Below are 21,790 nucleotides of genomic sequence, written 5' to 3'. Positions count from 1 at the left end.
TCAGACCCTTCCCTAGGGTTGGGTTCTCCCAATCCAGAGCTGTAACTTACCTATTTCACGCAGATCTCAAGTACAGTTTGAAATGTCGTCAATATCCAACTAAAACACCAGAACCAGTGCTTCCCTAAAAAAACTATTCACAAAACATTTTACGGAATCCCAAGAGGTTCCATCCAGGTAAGAGCCCCTGCCCTTTTGATAGGGAGTTGTTGCAAATCTCCTTAAAATATGGAATCTTTTTTTAAAAATCCTTTCTCTCTCTCTTGCTGGTACCTTGAGAGGCGCAGACAGGAAAGGCCATTCAATTTTACGTTTTTGACAAAACAAGCAAAGCAACCCCCCACACCCCCCCCCCCACCCAGTACACCCAGTAGTAGTCAACATAAGGAAATTGTATTGGAAATGTAAATGGCATCCTGTGATTAATTATAAAACCAAATTTCTGATCACACCAGCCCTGTGTCTACCTACTGTCAGGATCGGCTGTATTCCAGCAGACTGGATAACCAAAGATGCCTTCTTTCTCCAAATCTCATACACTGCGGCTTGTAATGTGATTACAACGGTCTAAATAATTGTAACCATTGTAGGAATCACAGCCTGTTAAAAGCATATCTTTTCCTATGTCACATGACCTCTCTCTCTCTCTCTCTCTCTCTCTCTCTCTCTCTCTCTCTCTCTCTCTCTCTCTCTCTCACCCACCCTCACCTCCTAGACAGAATTCTCAGGAGATACAGGAGGCACTGCCTAGGAAACGGACTCTTTCTGACCCCGTGGACCACTGACTGGAGCCCAGTGATGCCCCGGGGTCTAGCAATGCCCACTAGAAGTCTCAATCTTGTGTCCGCCAAAAATGGCAACCCTTTTAGAGAAAGAGAAATACGCCATACGCAGGTTTTCAAAATCGCAATCCTGATACTGCTGAGATAGGGCTTGTGAGAGAAAGAGCTATTCTTTCAGACAGCACCGGTCGCGCGTGGCCCAGGGAGAATGCTGGTCCTGCGACACTAATGAGCACACGGCCTGTTTAGGGAGATTCTCCTCCTCTCACTCTCAGACCCTCGCTTTCGCTCGTTCTTTCCCGGGATCAGGTTCCCGTCATCCCGCCGCCAGCGCACCCCCTCGGTTCCTCAGCGCAGCGCGGTGAAGCGCGCCTCCAAAAATAGAAGGGTTAAGACCACCGAGAGGAGACCTCCCGGCTTCCTAGAGAGACGCACCACGCGCGCGCATACAGGAGGCGGGGCTCCGCGACGGCCGTGACGTCATAGGGGTGGGACCCTGTGCCCAAGCCGGGTGCTTTTTAGCCTCCCTCGGGCTGTACGGGGCCGGCAGGGAGACGGGAACGTCCCGGGGCACAGTGGGCTCCTCTCCGTGGGCTTCGGCGTGGGTGCATGGAACCCGCGACGTAGGCACCCGGCGGGTTGGGAAGGTTGAGCCCGCCCCCACGGCGGCGCACCAGGTGACTGCACGGGATGAATGCTTCCTGAGGCCGCAGTGAGAGTTTCCGGGCGCAGCGGGTGACGTCACAGACGATGCACCTGGTGCTGAGCCGGGTAGGGTGGGAAGGGAGGGGCTTTTCCGTGACAGCCTGGTTACGTCCCTCGTAGAGCGCACGCGTGAGAAGTACCTGTTACTAATTTTTGTTTTCTTACTAGGAGTTTTTGCATAGGCTGTACATACACGCTAGGAAGGGCAAAAGCAAAACTAGTAGAGAGCTTGTCTATTCAAGCTCTTGCAATCCGGAGAGCACCGGGATCTGAGCATCAGAGTGTCTCGACGGGGTGGTTTTGCCTTTTCTTCGTAGGGACGCGTAGACCCGTTATAGTGGGGAGATTTAAGGTAGAGGTGTTTCTGCATTCAGGATTAGTCTCAGTCAGCCGGACAGGAAATGTCTCTCTCTGTGTCTAGCCAGTTTCAGGAGGACTGACTTTTAACCTCAGTCTGCTTTTCCTGAGACAGCAGGGAGCTGGAGGGACTGTGTCTGGCCCTTCAGCCAAAGGAAGAAGGTCTGTGTTTGGCCTTGTCACGAGTAAACCCAAGAGTCCCCCGAGAGGCTGATGGCAGGTATGACAAAGAGTGAACAGCAAGGCTTCTCAAAGTTATAAGGGGATGAGTGGTCCTTTGGGGTAAGCCATTTCTGGAACGGGAAAGCCTGTGGCTTTTTTCAGGGCTCAGGTGAAGTTCAACGTTGTCTACAGGGTAAAAATGTGCTTGGCCTCTTCTGTGCCTGTCCAAGCGGATATCCAGACAAGCAGAGATTCTCTTTTTAGCCGTGGAAGTAATTGATACTTGAAGAGCACTTTATGGTTTTTAAAAGGTACTATCCTCCTGATCTAAATGAAGGAAGCAGAAATGAGTCATTATCCCAGAATAAGGTCATCGTCCTCATCTTACAAGCGGGGAAACTGACCACAGAGAGGTGAAGTCACCCGCCCAAAGGCACACAAGGAATAAGTGGTGGAGCCCTGATTTCAAATCGTGGTATGGATGGCTTCATCACCTGTTGGCTGTGCAGGAACACAGTGTTGGTTTCCAGATCCACACATCTGGCTCTATCCTCCCCGAAGCTACACACCTCCTGAGACAACTGACAGGCCCACAGACACATTGCACTCAACGAGTGCTAGCCACTCTTGTGAGACGCGGGAGATGACTTTCCAGGGAAGAGAAGTGTTGGAGAGAGTAGGTCCCAAAGGCTCACCACCATCCCCGAGGGATGAGGGAGTGAGACTACAGGAGGAAGACTGGAACACACAAGGCAGTGCCTGAAGCGGGGCTGTGTCGCTGAGAGACAGGCTGATGGGCTGACCTATGGCACTCATGTGTTAAACACATTGCTTTGAATTAATATTTTTTCTCTTGGCACTGCCAACGTGTGCTGCATGTTGAAAACACACAAGGCAGTTAAGTAAAACCGACCAATATGTGGATAAGTAGAGAGACTCCCATTTTACCTAGGGAGTGCCTGTCAAACGGCACTGTGCTGTGCAAAGGGAGAGCGTTATCCTAGACTAAATGAAACAGAAATTAGGTATTTTTCCTAATTTTTAGTATCCTTCATTCCAGGTGAGGCATCTCAGGCACAGAGAGGCTGGGTCAGCTCCCTCGAGTCAGAGGTACTAGGTGGTTGAGTGCCACAGGCAGAGAATACACGGCACGTCCAAAACTGACCATGCCCACCCCCACTCCCCATACATCTGCATCTGCTCCGGTGTTGCCTAACTCAGTGAAAAGCAACTTTCTACCCAGCTGCTTAGGCCAGCGATCCTTCAAGCCATCCTTCCTTGGGCTCCTGGGTGGCTCAGTCAGTTAAGTGCTGCCGTTGGCTCAGGTCGTGATCCCAGGGTCCTGGGATGGAGTCCCGCATTGGGCTTTCTGCTCAGCGGGGAGTCGGCTTCTCCCTCTTCCCTTCCCTCTGCTCCTGATCTCACACTCTCTCTCTCTCTCTCTCTCTCTCTCTCTCTCTCTCTCTCTCTCTCTCTCTCAAATAAATAAATAAATAAAATCTTTTAAAAAAAGAAGCCATCCTTCCTTGCTGCCTCGCTCACCACCCCCTCAGTCACCAAGGCCGGCCAATCCAACCTCCTCCGTCCTTCTAAATAAGCTCTTGACACGTCTTCCGTCACTAGGGTTCGTTCCCTAGGCCAGATGACCGTCGTCTCTGCTTGATAATCACCACCAATCTTGACCCTTGGCCACGAATGTTTTCATCCCACTGCCTGAGGGGCCGTTCTTAAATCCTGACCTGGTCTTGTCTACCCTGCTCAAAATTCAGCAGGGGCTCTCTGCTGTCCTTAAGATAACGTCCAGCCTCTTGGACTAGGCACAGCAGGCCTTGCCTACCCTCAGCTGCCTCATCTTCCGCACACCGCCTCCTGCCCCACCCCACGCCATATTCCAACCCCTTCCACCTCTTTCTGTTCCAGTAGATGGCCAGTGGACCCAGACACACTCTCTTCTCCCTGCCTCTCATTTCCTCGGCCCCACGCATTGCCATCCCCTGTAGATCGAGGATTCGCTTCATTTGCCTGATTTCCTACCTATGTTCAGCTGTCAGGTTCAGTAGAGAGCAATTTCCATTTATCCGGAGCAGTACCTGGGTGAAAAGGCACTGTTCACCGAACTTTGTACTGAAAAGAAGTGATGGAGATTTCATTATAAATTCCGCCAAATGGACAGATGTTTTACTCTGGTTCACAGTGAGCTAATTGGAAATGCAATCTGACCGCAGAGTTTTTCTGGAAAAGGCTTCCTTGCTTAGAATAGGATTACACTCGGCAAAGATCTCACCTCATTTTACATGGAGCCTCGGATCCATTTGAACTCGGGGTTTGGAATGTGGCACAAATTTTCCTAATGTGAAGGGATCCTGCCTTCCACTGAGGAGGGATAAGCAGAAACATGGAAAGAATATGTGACTTTATGGCACCTGTGACTCAGGAAATTAAGCAGGCCTTCAGCCACCCTCCCCCTCTTGGGCTTTGTTTTGAAGAGCTCACTTTTCACCGTAAGTTGCAGTCTGAGTTTTCTGTTAGGACAAGAAAAAGTATACTAACTGGTGTTCCGTTTACAAGAGGTTTGACTAATTCGTCCCTGTGGCCCTCGAGGTGGCAAGGATCAGCTGCCTGCTCTTATGGGAACCCTCCAAGGGAATCTGACAGTGCCTCCGTATGACTCCCTAGGGGCCCCCACCAGGTGCCAGCAAGCCCTGGAGGAAACTGTGTCGGTTCCTCCAGCATCCAGTGGAGAGTGTGAACCCACTGCTGATTCTCCCTGCCATAGAGTAGACTCAACCGGGGGGATTACCCTCATTCACTGCAACCCCTCTAGGAGCAGCACACCTCGGTATGAAACAAAGTGTGTGCCTTGGACAAGGGAAAAGATGGAACCACCAGTCCAACCACCACCGCCCCAACCCCAACCTTGGCCACAGGGTGGGACTAGACTCCCAGGGGCCTGGCATACCTCGCTCCGTTGCTGACGTGTCCCTAACACAGGGCACAGTGTGATTGCCTTTTCCTGCAGCCTAGCTCTTGAGGAGCTAAAGTGTGCGTGGTACATACGGTTTGATTACCCAAAGGCTCAGGTGAGTCTCAAAGCCCAACGTCTGTAGACAGGGAAGCAGACTGAAAGGGGTTGTTAGGTGGCTGACGCAGGAGAGGGTGGATCTGGGAATCCCGCCTCCGTTTTGCCCGACTCCAAAGCCGGTCTTCGCGCTCACAATGACACACTTGGATTGTGTTTCAGTTGCTGAAATGCAGATGCCGTTCGACGATTGCGTGGTCATCATGGTCCCAACTCCTTGTCCACCTTGAAACGCAGGTACCCTGCAGGGTAAAGCAACCCCAAAAGGTTCTAAGACCCTGCATCTGCCCTCTGAGGAGCAGCCCCAAAGCAACAGCCCCGGAGTCCCTTGGCGTGGAAGGCTTGCCTCAGAGCCAACCGCCAAGCAGGACTTCAGCTTCCAGGGTGCCCCTGTCGAGAGGTCCTTTGCCATATTACAGAGACTTTTGCAATCCACCCCACCCCCCAAACTAGGTCTGCGCCAGGCTCACTTTATTCACCAGCGATTATGAATCGCGAGGCAAGCAGAGGCCGACCAAGTGCTTTTAGTGGCTGCGTCACAGCCGTGGGGCTGGCCAAACGGCAGTGGTGCTTGGAGCTCGGTAGACCAAGGACGGAACTCTGGCTCTCCCTGTGGGGATCTCTCGGTTCCTCAGCTCGCAGGTCTGTAAAATGTGGGTGATCGAGAGTGCCTACCTCATCATGCTCCCCACCCCTGAGAAGTGCGTCCTCACCAAACACACACACACACACGGACACTTAGGTAGGGGTAAGATGCCCTCCTCTGTGTTCCTAAGGTCCCGTGACTTAAATTCCGCCATCACTCTTCTCACGGGACATGTGGTGGTCGTCTGCTGGCTGACTGCAGCCTAAATCATCCCTGCGTCCCCAGACTGTGTCCAGGAAACTGACGCATGGTATTCAGGTGGTGCTGAGGACGTGTTTCTTCAATGACGGAAGGACCCTGACCCAAGGTGTCATTATGACTTCATCATAAAGGGTAGCTAGTGTACCAGCTGTTTCTGGATTACAAATGGAGGAAACAGGACATCTCTGTGCTCAAGATTCTCTTTGGGAGGAGGAGGAAGCTTGCATCTTTTGTACCATCTCTGATTGCAGATACTTAAAAAAAAAAAAAAAAAACGAGGCTATAAAGATATTTTAATTGCGTGGGACATTCTGTCGCCCCATCAGCCGCAGTTCTCGTCTCGCAGTGGAACTTGGATCGAGATCTTGGGAGCACCAGTCAGCTCAGAGAACGTTTTCCAAGCACCAAGTGGCCGGCACACATAGCAGGTGCCCACAGTGATCTGTCCAACAGGTGGACTGTTGCGTGAATTCGGGCTGCTAATTAAGGGTGTGATGCTATGGCTAGAGCACAAATGCCCTTTGGGACGGGGACATGGGCACCCAGGTGGAGGGTGTGCCGGTCCGGGTGAGTGCTGTCAGCCTCCCAAGGAGGCGCTCCTCCTCACTGTCCTTCCAGCGCTTTGCCCAAACCTGCCTCTTCTCTGAATGGTTGCATGGTCTTCTCCGTGTCCCTCCTCTGCCTACCTTACAGCCTGATACAGGCTGTCACTCAGCATCTGTGATCCGTGGGTGTCCTTCGTGGTCCAGCTGACTGAGTAGAAGCTTACTCACCCAGCCGGATCCAGGGCCCGTCACCCTCTGCTGTCCCCGCTTTCTGTGAGGCTCTCACTCCCTGCCCCGCCCTCAGTTGCTCCAACCTCCCGACAGGATCTGCACTGTGTCCAGCAGCCTCTGCTTCAGACACTTCTTCCCGAGTGTTCCCCCTTGCCTGGAAAGTCCTGACGCCAGATATCTGCCTCTCAGACTCCTCTCCCTGTTCACGTCGTTGGTGAAAGGGCACCTCCTCGAGAAGCCTGAACTCACTCCCTTGGGGTTACTTTTCTAGGCTAGGCTTTGGGGCTTACAGATAATCCAGAGAGGCATTGCCACCGAGGGTGCATACCTCTGGAGTCAGGACGCACCTGGGCTGCAGTTCTGTCTCTTACTGGAGGTGAGCTTTTGTGATGTCACTTACCCTCCCCGCACAGGCATTTTCTCCTTTGGGACAAGAAAGCAGGGATTCTGCAGGGTTGATACACCAAACGAGATGTTTAGAAAGGGCCTCACATTCTCCTTTATTCCGTTTGGTAGATAGTTGTGAATGTCCACTGGGGTTGAGGCCCTGATGGGTGAACAAGTCAAAGTGCCCGGCCTCTGTCAGCTCCTGGGCTGGTTAGTGAGTGAGGCAAATAGTCCGCCTCTGAGAGCTGGGTGGGGTTGGGGCTGGGCTAGGGGAAACGCAGGGTGCTGTGGATGTCCAGCGGAAGGTCCGCTGTCCAGGGTGAAGGAAAGAGGGCAAAGAAGGCTTGCTGGTAGAAACGCCGCCTGAGTCTCCAGGGGTGAGTAAGGGGCGAAGGGCTTCCTCAGAGCCGTTACATTCCCAAACCTTGCATGCGGGACAGATGTGGCGTCCCGTTCCAGTCCCTCCTGACTGACTGAGGGATGGGGGTGTGAGCCCGTGCTTTACGGCGAGAAAGGAAGAGACTGTTTGCTGGAAGGCTTCTGGGAAACTTCCTCGTTCATAGGAAAGATACAGGACTCGAAAGTCTCTTTCTGCCCTGGACATTGCCGTATCTGGCTGTTGGTCCTGGAACATCTGTTCCAGAAAAGGCCAGATCAGAGCTAGAAAGAACCTACGTCCCTGATGGCATCACTGGATCCCCGAGTGTGTCCCCGCCTGCGCCCACCCTTCCTTCTGATTTCGTTTGTGTGATTGTGAGTTACCTTTGTGCCCAGACCTGTTTGCGGAGGCGTCTCCTCCTTACTCACAGCACAAAGCTGACTTCCTGATCTGGTGAGCATCGGTGGGGTCTGGTTCTCTGTTGTTTTGTGGGAGACATGCCGTCTAATGGCTAAGGACACAAGCTCTGATCCTAGACACCCTTCCTTCCAACCCAGTTCTGCCACTTGCTGTCATGTCCTCTGGAGAAATTGACTTGGCCCTGTGTGCCTCACTCTCCTCGCCTGTGAAATGGGTTTACTGTTCTTCCTAATGACATCACCAAACAGAGAGGGTTGCGTTTCTGAGGGTGTAATGAGGTAATGCAAGGATGGTTCACAGAATTGTGCCTGGCACGTTCCCTGTCTTTGCAGCCACTGAGGCTGCCCCGGGGTAGGTTGCAGGTCACGCTTCACACTGATGAGCCACAGCCAAGACCACGAAGACAGCATCCGACGTGTCCGCTCAGCCCCAGAGACTCTCTTGCTGTGCCACTCTCTTCTCATCCTTTGCATCACGCACGGATGACCCTCACCAGAAGGCTGGCTTTCCCGCTGTGGGTCTCCCACCTGGGAGAAACACAAATACACATCATCTTCCATCTTGTGCCTGAATGCCGGTCACTCCCGTTCTGTCCTCGGACAGCTAGGGGCTGCTTCTGGTGCGGGGGGCTGGGGAGGGGGCAGGGCAGGTAACAGAGCATGTGACAGTCCGTAACTGCCACATGGCATCGGAAGCTCTCTGTGTCCTGGTGCCTGCCTGTATCTCCAGACTCCTCTCCCTGCACCCCAGCATTCGGTTGACACTCTTGCTGGATTCCAGGGCAGACCCGCCATTCAGTCTCTCTCCTTCAGCCTCAAATTCCTCCTGGTGAAAGGGCAGTCACTCTGCCTCCCCGAGGTTTGTTGGGAGACCTGCAGGAGACGATAGATGTGAAACACGGAGCTGACATTACCTGGCCCGTGGGAGGCACTGAGTGAGAGGCGGCATCATCTGTCCCCATTCTTGAATCCACAGCAGCTGGCCTGCAAATGGCATGATCTCCTTCTCTCTGGTGCGGCTGCTCATGTCCCATTGTGTACACGTGCCACGCTTCCTTTATCCACTCCTCTGTTGACTGACAGTTGGGTGGTTTCCATTATCCTGGATCCGGGGATGAAAGCTGCAGTAAATACGGGAGTGCAGACAGCTCTTTGAGATGCCGATTTCAGTTCTTTTGGACATAGACCCAGGGGTGGGATTGCTGGGTCATATGGTAGGTTTTTTGGTTTTTAGTTTTTGTTGTTTTGGAGGGGGGCACTCCGATATGAGCAAGAACCTATGGCAGTTTTAGCTTTACCTTTCTGAGGAACCTCCGTAGTGCTTTCCGTTGTGGCTGCGCCAGGTTGTGTCCCACCGACAGGGCATGAGGGTTCCCGTGTTCCACATGCCCAGCGACACTTGGGATCTGCTGTGTTTGGTAGTTGCTCTGACGAGAAGCTTCCTCACGTGTGCGGCCCGACAGCTCATTGTGATGTTGACTGGCCTTTCCCTGATGATTAGGGATGTGGAGCCACTTTCCATATGCCTTTTGGCCATTTGTATGGCTTCTTTGGAGAAATGTCTATTCAAATCCTTTGCCCATTTTTACATTGGTTTGTTTGTGTTCTTGCTGTTGAGTTGGGAAAGTTTGTTATACGTAGTGAAAATCAACTCCTTGTCAGATACGTGGTTTGCAAATGTTTTTGCCCATTTTGCAGATTGCCTTTGCGCCTTGTTGGTGGTTTCCTTTTCTGTGCTGAAGCTCTTAAGTCTGATGTAGTCACACTTGTCTATTTTTGCTTTTCTTGCCTGTGCCGTGGGTGTTGATTCCACAAGATCATTGCCAAGACCAATGTCATGCAGCTTTACTCTACGTTTTCTTTCAGGAGTTTCACAGTATCGGGTCTTATATTGAATCTTCAGTCCCCTTTGGGTTGATTGTCGTGTGTGGTGTAACAGAGGGTCCAGTGTCATCCTTCTGCACGTGGGCATCCGGTTTTCCCAGCGCCATTTGTCAAAGAGAGTGTCCTCTCCCCGCTGGGTATTATTGGCATCCTCGTCAAGATCAGTTGACTGTACATGCCTTGGGTTTATTTCTGGGTTCTATTCTGTTCCATTGGTCTGTGTCTGTCTTTCCACCAGTACCATACTGATCTCCTTACTGTAGCCTTGGACTGTGTTTTGAAATGAAGGACTTTGGTACCTCCAACTGTGTTCTTCCTCAAGGTGGCCTTGGCCGTTCTGGGTCTTGTGTTGTTCCAGATGCATTTTAGGATTGTTTCTCTGTTACTGAGAGATGCCGTTGGGATTTTGATAGGCATAGTATTGAGTCTTTCATTTTTCTTTTTAATGAGATGACGTTGCTTAATCAGTTATATGCTAAATCTGAGGATTGCCTTAGTTGGTTTTCAGTTACTGAACCACCCTTGCTTTCCTGGACTAACCCACTTGATCATGGTGTGTTTTCTCTGAATGGATTGCTGGATTGCACTGCTGGTATTTTGGTGGGGAATTTTGTGCTTGTGCTAAGAAAGAACATTGGTCAGTGGTTTTCTTTTCTTACTATCAGTGAAATGCTAGCCTCCTAAATCACTTGCAAGTGTTTCCTCCACTTAGTTTTCTGGAGGAAATTGTGTAGAATATCTGCGTCTGTCTGTTTCTCCTGTCGATATTTGGTAGAATTCACTGGCGATACCGTCTGGGATTGTTGTCGAGGTGCTTTTTTTTTTTTAAGATTTATTTATTTATTTATTTGACAGCGAGAGAGAGGGAACACAAGCAGGGGGAGTGGGAGAGGGAGAAGCAGGCCTCCCGCTGAGCAGGGAGCCCGATGCGGGGCTTGATCCCAGGACCCTGGGATCATGACCCGAGCTGAAGGCAGACGCTTAATGACTGAGCCACCCAGGCTGCCCTGTCGTCGAGGTTTTAAACAACTGAGTCAGTTTCTGTAAACGATACTGAACTGTGCATGTTATCTCGCCTTGGGTAAGTTTTGATGGTTTATGGGTTTCGGGTAATCAATCCGTTCCCTAGCTGTTGCATTTATATATGTTGATTTGAACGTAATATTGCCGCCTAGTTTCTTTCATATTTGCTGGGTCTCTAGCAAAATCTCCTCTTTCATCCCTGCTATTGGTAACTTATTTCTTCTCTCTCTCTTTTCTCTCTCTTTTTCTCCACTTTTCTTGAGATGTAAGTGACACAGGCAGCGTAGAAGGGAAACAGCATAATACTTGGACTTACATATATCATGAAAGGATTACCGCAGTAAGCTTAGTTGACATCCACCATCTCCTATAGATCGAAAAAGAAGAAAAGGAAAACAGTGTTTTCATTGTGAAGAGAACTCTTGGGATTTACTCTCAAACAACTTTCATTTATACCACACGGCAGTGTTAACTAGTCATCATGTTGTACGTTACACCCCCGATACTTATTTATCTTATAACTGGAAGTTATCCTCCAGTTGTTTTCTCCCTCCCTAAATCGCCACCTCTGATAACCACAAATCTGATTATCTTTTCCACACCCTGAGCCGAAACCAAGAGTCAGACGCTCAACCAACTGCACCACCCAGGCGCCCCATGATTTCTTTATTCTCCACATCCCAGCGAGCATTTTTATCTCTTGTCTTCTTGATGCTAGCCATTCTAACAGGTGTGGGGTGATACCTCATTGTGGTTTTGATTCGCATTTCTCCGATGTTTAGTGGTTTGGAGCTGCTTTTCTTGTCCCTGTTGGCCATTTGTACGTCTCCTTTAGAAAACTCTCTATCCACAGCCTTTACCCGTCTTTAAATTGGATCATTAGCCCTTTTGCCATGGAGTTGTATGAGTTCTTTCTATATTTTGGATATGAACCCCTTGACAGATAACACGGTTTGCACATATTTTTTCCCATCCTATAAGTTGTCTTGTCACCTCGTTGGTGGTTTCTTTGGTGGAAACAGCAGCAGCTGTTTAGTTACATGTAACCCCACTTGTTTCTTTTTTATTTTGTTGCCTGTGCTTCGGGGGTCATATCCAGGAATTCGTGGCCAAGACCCGTGTCAAGGAGCTTTTCTGTTATGTAGCCTTCCAGCAGTTTTATGGTTTCCGGTCTTACATTGCAGTCTTTAATCGATTTCAAGTACATTTTTGTGTGTATAAGCCAGGAGTCCGGCTTTCTTCTTTGACGTGTGACTATCCCATTCTCCCAGCACCATTTATTGAAGAGACTGTCTTTTCTCTGCTGCGTATTCTTGATTCCTATGTCGAATATTGGTTGACGGTATATGCAGGCGGTCATTTCTGGGCTCTCGATGCTGTCCCATTGGTCTGTGTGTCGGTTTTTATGCCAGTACCACACTGTTCTGATTTCCCTGGCTTTGTCGTATGGCTAGAAAGCATGAAGTGGGATGTATCTTGCTCTGCTCTTCTCTCTGTTTTTCTTCGTTTCCTTCCTCAGTCTTGTGAGAGGTGTATCGATTTTATGGATCATTTCAAAGAAGCAACTTTTTTTTAAAGATTTTATTTATTTATTTGACAGAGAGAGAGAGAGCGAGAGAGAGCGCACAGGTAGGCAGAGAGGCAGGCAGAGGAAGAGGGAGAAGCAGGCTCCCCGCTGAGCAGGGAGCCCGACGTGGGGCTTGATCCCAGGACTCTGGGATCATGACCTGAGCCAAAGGCAGCCGCTTAACCGACTGAGCCACCCAGGTGGCCCTCAAAGAAGCAACTTTTGATTTGAGTTCCTCTAATGTGTCTTGTTAGAAATATCATTGATTTCTGTTCTTTTGCGTTGGTAAATTCTTATTTATTCTTACGGGGGAATTTTCAAATGATGTCCATAGGCTTGAATATCCTTTTTAAGTAGATGAAAGCCAGTGAAACTTGAAAAGAATGTGTCCCTCCCGGGGAGCATGGTGAAATGCTTAGATTTTAGCAAATGTCTCCTTTTCGAAAGTACATGAACACCTAGGAGGAGGGCACAAGCCAGTCACACATGGATTGTTCTTAAAGTGATGCTTGAGAACAGTTACAACACGTCTGCAGGAATTACCGTGGTTGACTGCAGGACGTCGTTTTGCATGGCGGGTCACGTGGGTGGACACGATATTAGGCTCTCACTTCTGAGACCCTGGTTATATGCCATCAGTGTTCTGAGCTCTTGGAACTGTATTATCTCACTGAGAGCACAGAACAGTCCTCGTGACTAGGGCTCACTGTCGTCCCCATCTCACAGATAGGAGACAGAGGCACGGAAAGCTGAAGTCAGAGGAACAATAACGGGTTTTCTTTCTTCTTTTATCACCATGTGTTGCAGTCTGGGTTCTTCCGGCCGTGCCCGTCCCTCCGCTACCTTCCAGCTCTTTGAGAACCTTCATCTTCACCATCCTGTCTAGACCCAAGGGCCAGGCGGAGCTGTGAGCAGCGACGACGCCTCCATGGATCCAGTTCAGAAACGTAACTCAACACTGATTCCCGAATCTTCCCCGATGAGCTCTGAAGAGACCTCCCGGGAAGTCACAGCAGCCTCCCCTCCGTCCTTCTCAGAACTGCTAATCATGGGCCTCGGTGACCTCAAAACCAGTCCGGGCACCAGATGCCCTGCCCCTCTGCCAGAGGGGCTGCTCCAGCAGCGGTACAGGGATGAGAAAACCCTCCAAGAGAGGCGGTGGGAAAGGGCAGCGTCCCCTCAGAGGAAGAGAACACTTCTGGGGCCTGTGAGACGGCGACACCTCGATCACGTGGCACCTTACCGGGTCGAGAGGAAGGCCAGGATCCCTTCCTCGGGGGATAGGGATCCGAACAGATTCCGATGTGAATGTCGATACTGCCAGAGCCATAGGCCCAGCGTCTCCGGGATGCCTGCAGAGAGGAAAGGGGCCCCGCATCCTTCCTCCTGGGACACGCTGGTGCAGGGCCTCAGTGGCTTGACCCTCAGCCTGGGGACCAGCCGGTCCGGCCTTCTGCCCGAAGGGGTGCTCCAACAGCAGGAGAGAGAGGAGAAGCTCCAACTGGAGATGCAGCAGGAAAGCAAAAGAATGTTCCAGAGGCTCCTGAAGCAGTGGTTGAAAGAAAACTGAGGCTCTTGTCCTCACGTGACAGAGATCTGAACGGATTCAGACGTGGAGGCTGGTGTGGCCAGATCCTGAGCGTGGGTTCCTTTTGGGGACCGAACAGTAAGCGGTCAGAGAAGTCAGAGAAGGAGCAAAAGCAGCGTGAGGACTGGACACTCGGTCCGTGTGAGCGTGGAGCCAGTCCCTTTCCTGCCTGGAATTTCTGGGTCACCGTGGGGCTTTCTGTGGTTCACTGCGTACCAGAGGTCCTTAACTTCCGTGTTTCGGCTCCCGTGATGCATGTTGTCACTTTCCCACCCCGGATGTCTGTCTCTCCTCCCTGCCTTGTCGTCAGTAAGATATAGGGTTTCTCTGTAGCATGAATGCCCTGGTGATGGCCATGTGCTTTCGTGCCGTGTCACTGACCGCCTCCCAGAAGCAGCACTAGGTCTGCTGGGATGCCCGTGCGCTCAACTGAGCCCCACTTCCGAGAATCTGACGCTAAATCGAGCATCTGACGGAAAGGGACGTGGAACGGGAACGTGGGGGTTCACCACGGTGTTCTCTGTGTAAGCCATTATGAATACGCTGAGCTAAATGTAGGTCAACGTTTCCCTGCTTCGTGACATTGATGGTACTCCCCTTGGCGGAATTTCTGATGGGTTGCCTCGTCATGCGTACCAAATAAATCTGCGTATGAAAGGAAAATAGCTTTTGAGTTCTGGTTTCTTGATCCCTGTCGCTTTGTTCTTTGTTAGGTCTGAGATGACGACATTTAAATCCTAGAGCAGCAGATCACGGTTTATCAGGCGGAGCTGTAAACTGTGCGGGTTTGGGGCAGGGGACGGGGAGGGCACCAGGGAGCAGCATCACGTCACCGTCTGCGGCCCTGCAGCAGGACCGGCCTTCACATGATCCAGGAGCCAAGGGGAGGAGAGTCTTCCTGCCCACAGAGAGTTGGAAGCAGAGTCCGCTGCACACGGTAGGAGCTCCCGCGGGATGGTGCCGGTTCCCCTGGCCTCAGGATCTTCAGGGGCCATTCCTCGTTCGTTGCCTGGTGGCCCTGGGTTGGTGCATGGGAACGGCAGTTGCATGCCTCCTGCGGGACCACCAGAGCATCGTTGAATAATTGGAGAGTCGTTTTGGGATTTAGGCACGTGCCTTTTCATTTCAGGATTCATTGAATGAATCGGTCACCCCACCCCCACCTGGCGCCTTCCCCCCTCCCCACACACAAACACAGGATCCAATGCTGTGTACCCACGAAATGCCCATGCGATTCCTCTAAACTGACAATAAATTCTGCTTTCTGTCAGGCTCTATTTTTAGGTAGTCCCCAGGGCTGTGTTGCTGCCAAGATGTACGAGTCTCCCACAGAGGGAAGTGGCTTGAGCACAGGTATGTTTATTATGTTCTCAACTTGTGATCTCATCTGAGAGCTTAGGAGCTCACCTGACCCTGCCAGGCTTGTCTCCCACTTGAAGGAGAGGGTCAATAAAGCAGGACTTTTCTTTTTTCGTTTTAGATTATTTATTTATTTATTTATTTGAGAGAGAAAGAACATGGGCAGGGGGAGGGGCAGAGGGAGAGGGAGAAGCAGACTCCCCGCCAAGCAGGGAGCCCAACGTGGGGCTTGAACCCAGGACCCCGAGATCATGACCTGAGCCGAAGGCAGACGCTTAACGGACCGAGCCACCCAGGCGCCCTAAAGCAGGACTTTTCTTTCTTGAAACTCTGAGGCCTCAATTCAGACTGGTCATTCGGGGTGTGGGGAGCAGGAGTAACATGGCATTTCAGTCTCTTGATTGTGTACTAGCTGTCAGACCCTATGCTGCATATTTGCAAATATCGGCTTATGGAATCCGCTCCCAGAGACCCTTCGTGGAGCAAGACCTCAGTCTCAATGGGTAGGTGGGGAAGCGGAGCACAGAGAGGTTAGGTGACTTGCTGAGTGTCGCGCACGTGGGCACCGGAGCGGGGCATGGCACACAGACCTAGGCGGGCTGCATTCAGAGCGGGCATCTCAACCAGCTCACCACCTGTAACCTCCACAAAGGCTGTGGGTGAAGTGCGGAGAACCGGTGACTTTGGTGGACGTTTCCCAGCTGGAAGCACCAAGTCTTAGGAGCTACCTCGTTGAATCCTCTGCAGAATGCCCTGGGGCAGGGCCAGTCTTCCCCACCTGGCAGAGTCACAGAGACGGGAAGGAGGTGGCCTCACCTCTGCAGCCACGCCAACCACCATCAAATGCAGAGCCACTCGTGAAGGTTTCCTTGTCTCCCTTGCCTCCCCGACTCCGTGCTAGGCTGGCTGCCGGGGCGGGGCAGTTTGGAGTAATGGCGAGACGGTCCCGGGCCTCGGGACTTGAGCCTTCAATCAGGGAGAGCTGGGACACCCAGACGTGTGGCAGGGAGCCGTCACGGATCCCCTGTGCGGCTGCCTCGCCGGGAGACGAGAGGAGCGGGCAGGACCCGGGCAGGGCAGTGCAGACCGGGGGCTTGCTGAGGGCGCTCCTCACCACAGACTTACGGCCTACCTGGGGGCCCATGGAGAATGGCTGGGTGGGTGTCCCCGAGGGACTCATTGGTGCCACCCCGTCCCCCCCCCTCGAAGGCATGGTCCCCTTGCCTACGTATGGAGCGCGCGAGCATATCTGGGGGTCCCATCTGACACAGCATACGGTCCCAAGTTCCGGACTGGGAGCCAGAATCCAGTGAGGTCTAGAGATGTTCCGCACGCCAGGTTCCAGACCAGAGACCCGGAGGCAGAGCCACCAGGAGGCAAGAAATCACAGGGAGAGAAGAGGGGCAAAATGGAATATGCTCAAAGAGAAAACTCTGAATGGACCTATCGCAAGTAAAGACATTGAATTTGGGAATTAAGAACCTTCCCACAGAGGAAGGGCCTCATTGGTGAATTCTGGTAAACTGTGGGAAGAGACAGTAGCCGTCCTTCATAGACTCTTCCAGAATAGACAGGAGGAGGGAAGACTTCCTTACTCAGCCTATGAGGACAATATTACCCTGCTACCGAAGCCACACAGGACAACACAAGACATCTATAAACCAATATCTATTACGACTGTCCACCCGTAAACCCTCACCAAAACGGCACACCAGATCCAACACCATTCACAAGGGAGTATGCAACTAACCAAGTGAGACTTACCCCAGGGTTGCAATATTGCTTTAGCGTTCAAGATGCAATTAAGGTAAACACCATCATCATAGAGTGAGGACGGGAACCATGTAGTTGATCATCCCGATAGAGAACAGACATTTGACAAAATTCAAGACCCATTCATGCTAAAAAAAGGAAAAAAAAACAAAAACGCTCAGCCGCCTAGGGCGAGAAGGGCACGTCCTCATTCCGATTCCGGTAAAGGGTATCTAGAAGAAAAATGAGTCTCATGTCACATCCCGTTGAGTAGTGCAGGAATGAATGCTTTCCTCCTGAGAGGCGGACCAAGGTGAGGATGCCGGGGCCCACCGTTTCCGTCCAACACTGACTGAAGGGTCCGGCCGGTGCAATCATGCAAGACAAAGAATGAGGACATGGAGAAACCGGAAACGAAACCTATGCCCAAGCAAAGACTTGTACTCAGATGTTCACGGCGAAAAAGGGGAAACAGTCTAAAAGTCTCAACGGGTAAAAGGATAATCAAAAGGAAACAGTCTAAAAGTCTCAACGGGTAAAAGGATAACCAAACTGGCAGTGGATGCCACTGGTCTACGAAGACGGATGACCTTGCGGTGTCTGCAGCAACACGGAGGAGCCTCCACGGTGTTATGTTACGTGCAAGAACACGGACACACAAGTGCGCCTGAAGCATGAGTCCGTTTACGGGAAGTGCCCAGAAAGGGCAAACCTACAAGAGATAGAAATTCCCTTAGATGTTGCCTCGGCCTGGAGGTAGGAGTGGGACTTGAGTGCTGACGGATACGCAGGGTCCTTCTGGAGGGATGAAATGTTGTACAGCGGAATCCTGGTGAAGGCTGCGCAACTCCATAAATCTACTACAAGTCACTGCATTGCAGCCTTTAATTGGGTGAACTTCCTGGGAGATAAATCATAGGCTTTATTATTTTTTTTTGTAAGATTTTATTATTTGGAGAGAGGGAGAGAGGGCATGAGTGGGGAACAGGGGTGGAGGGAGAAACAGGCCCCCCGCTATGCAAGGAGCCCAACGTGGGGCTCGATCCCAGGACCCCGGGATCATGACCTGAGCTGAAGGCAGATGCTTAACTGACTGAGCAACCCAGGCGCCCCAAATTACAGCCTTTAGAAAATGTAATGCAGATGTCTAAGTAAGCCCTGGAGGAAGAGGTATGCCATTGACTTTATAACACTAAGAAACTGCCCCATCTCTCGTTCCATGTTCTCTGGGTCCTGCCCGCGGGACCCATCATCACCTGCCTCCTCCATGTGAGCTAGCAGCTCCCACCAGCCCGAGCCCTGTGCACAACAGAACGAGCCCTGGGCACGACGGAACGGAGTGCTGGTGAGTGCAACGTCTGCGCGTGTCTGCGTGTCCACGTGTCCTCGTGCGCGGGCAGCCACTGGGTGAACAGAGTGGTTGTCTCAGAAATCTGGCTGGGGCCACGTTCCCATAGTCCATGCTGCATCTGAAACCCACTTAGGACTTTTCCATTCTTCAGGAATCCCATGGAACCGGCTGCGGTGTCCCTGGTAACCAGCCTCACCCTTCACTTCAACCTCTGGCCACAGGAAGACATGTGTAGACTGGGGAGTGATGTTGTCTCCCCCCTGCTCCCCCCGTGCGTGCGCGCACACGCACGCACACACACACACACACACACACACACACACGGGCCCCTGCCTCACTCAGCAAGCCAGTGGGGATCCACGGCATAGGGGTAACCAGGACAATGGAAATCCCGCTGCCTTTCCATCCTTGAGGCCCTTCTCCCTCCCCTCCGCCTGCCTGAGTGTCCTGTAGAGAAGGGGACATTGGCGCATAAACACACCCCTGAGTCCTTGAAATTATTCTCAATATGGCTGTAAAGTAAATATGTCACCAATAGCTCCTGACCTATGAATACAGAAAGCAAACTGATGGCTGCCAGAGGGAAGGGGGTGGGTGGATGGGGAAGTTGGAGTGAGCGGGGCGGGGGCGGCTCGGGGGAGATACAGGCTTCCGGTGAAGGAATGAAAAAGTCACGGGATCGAAGACACAGCATAGGGAATATCGTCAGTGATGCTCTAACAGCATTGTCTGGTGACAGATGGTAGCTACGCTACTGGGGAGCAGAGCGTGACACTAGATATGTTGAATCACTGTGATATACGCCTGCAACTAACGTGACATTGTGTGTCAACTAGACTCAAATTAAAAAAAAAAAAGCTCCTGCAAGAGAAGACACAGGAGGAATTTTTTTTTAATTTCAGTATTAGTACACATGGCTGTAGACTCCAAGATTCTCTTTAAACCAGGACCGGGAAAGTTCAGCGATGTTTCTCAACCTCAGCTGCACATCGAATCTTTCCTGGAGCAGCTCAAAGAGGACTCAACACCTGAAAAACAAATAATCCAGTTTAAAAATGGGCAGAAGGCATGAACAGACATTTCTCCAAAGAAGACATCCAGGCGGTCAACAGACACGTGAAAAGATGCTCAGCATCACATACCATCAGGGAAATGCAAATCACAGCCACAGTGAGCTATCCCACCTCACACCAGTCAGAACGGCTAAAGTCAAAAACACAAGAAACGACAGGCGTTGGCGAGGATGTGGAGAAAGGGGAACTCTCTCACACTGTTGGTGGGAAGGCAGACTGGTGCAGCCACTCTGGAAGAGAGTATGGAGTTTCCTCAAAGAGTTGAAAATAGAACTGCCTATAGTCCAGCAATCACACTGCTGGGCATTTAACCAAAAATAGAAAAACACTAATTTGGGGGGGTACATGCACCCCTATGTTTATAGCAGCATTGTTTACGATAGCCAAAGCATGGAAGCAGCCCAAGCGTCCATGGATAGATGAATGGATAAAGAGGATGTGGTATATATACAATGGAATATTACTCAGCCATAAAAAGGAAAGACATCTTCCCATTTGCATATAACACAGGTAGAGCTAGAGAGGATGATGCTAAGCCAAATATGTCAGAAGACAAGGGCCATATGATTTCACTCGTGGAATTTAACAGCCACAAAGGAGCAAAGGAGAAAAAGAGACAGAGACAAACCAAGAAACAAACTCTTAGCTATAGAGAACAAACTGACGGTAGGCGGAGGGGAGGTGGGTGGGGGGATTAATTAGTGCCCCTCTCCTAATGAGAACCGGGTGGTGTATGGGATTGTTGAGTCACGGTACTCTACACCTGAAACTTATATAACACTATCTTAACTATACTGGAAGTAACATAGAAAAATTATTAATAAAACAACAACAACAACAAAAAGAGGGACAGATGCAGGTGCTCCATCCCCAGGGAGTCTGAGGTAGAGAGTCTGGAATGTGGCCCCAGCGAGAGCATTATTTGGAAACTTCTATGAAAACCTAGTTTGCAGCCGTGGAAACAGAACCATCCTTAAGGCGAAACCCTCAAGTCAGAACTTTGAGATTCCCCTTACAAGGCCCGCAGGTTTTCACCATTACCTGCTGTGGTTGGCCGATCTCATAGGCTGTGAGGAAAGGAAAAACACGTCAGAGTAAACGCGGGCTTTAAAACTGCCATTGTACTGGCTGCTCTCAATGTTCCCGAAAACCAAAGTGTGAAGTTAAAACCCTACAAAGTTTGCTCACGAGACGTAAGACTTTTTATTTCCTGTCAAGATCCCTTGTGCTTAGCTACTTTAAGATCGGAGGAAACATTGTATAGACAACTTCATCGGACAGATCCCAATAATTCTTTGAAAATGCGTTGGCTGAGATTTGTATCCATTGATGGCAATGGCTCGGCTGTCAGGCTTATCTGCCAAGTTTACTGAGTTGTGTTTTTTAACTTAGACTTTATGTTCTCAAACTCATTCCCATGCTCAGATAAGAGCCCAAACAGGTCGGGGTATTTATGATGAAAAGTAAAATTGGGCAGTCCCTTGTTTCATGCTCACCCAAGGACACGTGCCTCCCCAAACTTTCTCCTTGAGAGATTGCTTCCAGATACTCAACTCCATATTCCAAATCCCGGGCTTACTGCTGTGCCTCATTCATCGAGTTTACACAGGGGGTTCTTACAGAAGATGGGGATGTCAGTCTCCCAGGTGTATTGCAGGGCCCAGGTGTCCTCGGGAATTCCTGTGGGGAACGCACCCGAACCAGGAGCTTTGTGAGGACGTGCTCAGAGTGTATCTGCGGAGGAGGAGCCCTCACAGGCGACTTTGCGAACACCTGTGGCAACGCGAGGATGATGGTGTAGCCTTTTCCTGAGCAGGTCCCAGAGAGGCGGGGCGGGGCGGGCCGGGGCGAGGCGGGGGGGGGGGGGGGGGGTGGAGGGCGATGGAGAGCACACCTAGCAACCTCCCCAGGATATTGCCTTAAGGCATTGGGTGGATGGTGGTGTCCACCCGAGAGGAGGGAATGGAGGTCTGGGGTCGTCTGCAGATTGGCAAGGCTTGTGGGACCTCTGAGTGCAGATGCCCCATAGGTTCAGCCCACTGGGGATCTGGGGCCCAGCAGGCATTTCTTCGGTGGACTCGTTGACGGGAGAAGCCACAGGGATACATGGGGATACAGATGGAAACGAGTCGGGGGGGTAGAGCTCTGGGTGGCGATGTCGTCGCCCACGGATCGTGTATAGAATGAGAAGAGCACAGAGCAGAGGTTGGATCCCTGGGAGGAAAAAACAAAACAAGATTTAGGACGGGATCAAATGAAACGGGCCAACAAGGAGACTTAGAAGTGAAGATCTGGGAGGC

At 51.2% G+C, this 21,790-nt stretch overlaps 1 protein-coding gene across 9 annotated transcripts in view; it reads left to right on the top strand.

The window, feature by feature from the left end:
- The window catches only part of LOC114200634 (protein FAM156A/FAM156B), a 49,366-nt gene extending 28,694 nt beyond the window's left edge, over window positions 1-20,672 (top strand). For 4 of the 9 annotated variants that reach the window (XM_028092859.2, XM_028092856.2, XM_028092857.2 and 1 more), the window contains one exon: window positions 13,175-14,618. In XM_028092859.2, the coding sequence (XP_027948660.1) occupies window positions 13,296-13,937 (642 nt within the window). In that variant the 5' untranslated portion in view covers window positions 13,175-13,295 and the 3' untranslated portion in view covers window positions 13,938-14,618. Of the gene's footprint in view, window positions 1-1,279; window positions 1,460-1,495; window positions 1,554-13,174; window positions 14,619-15,226; window positions 15,309-15,470; window positions 17,823-18,344; window positions 18,412-18,568; window positions 18,992-19,319 lie in introns of those variants that run through there. The other 5 variants (XR_015767524.1, XR_015767523.1, XR_015767525.1 and 2 more) reach the window with 5 other exon arrangements.
- Window positions 20,673-21,790: the final 1,118 nt, after the last annotated feature.

This window comes from Eumetopias jubatus, unplaced genomic scaffold, assembly GCF_037043125.1.
Source record: "Eumetopias jubatus isolate StellerSeaLion01/CBP00866 unplaced genomic scaffold, mEumJub1_p1.0 scaffold_159, whole genome shotgun sequence".
Classification (NCBI taxonomy): domain Eukaryota; kingdom Metazoa; phylum Chordata; class Mammalia; order Carnivora; family Otariidae; genus Eumetopias; species Eumetopias jubatus.
This window is presented reverse-complemented; position numbering and strand designations above follow the sequence as displayed.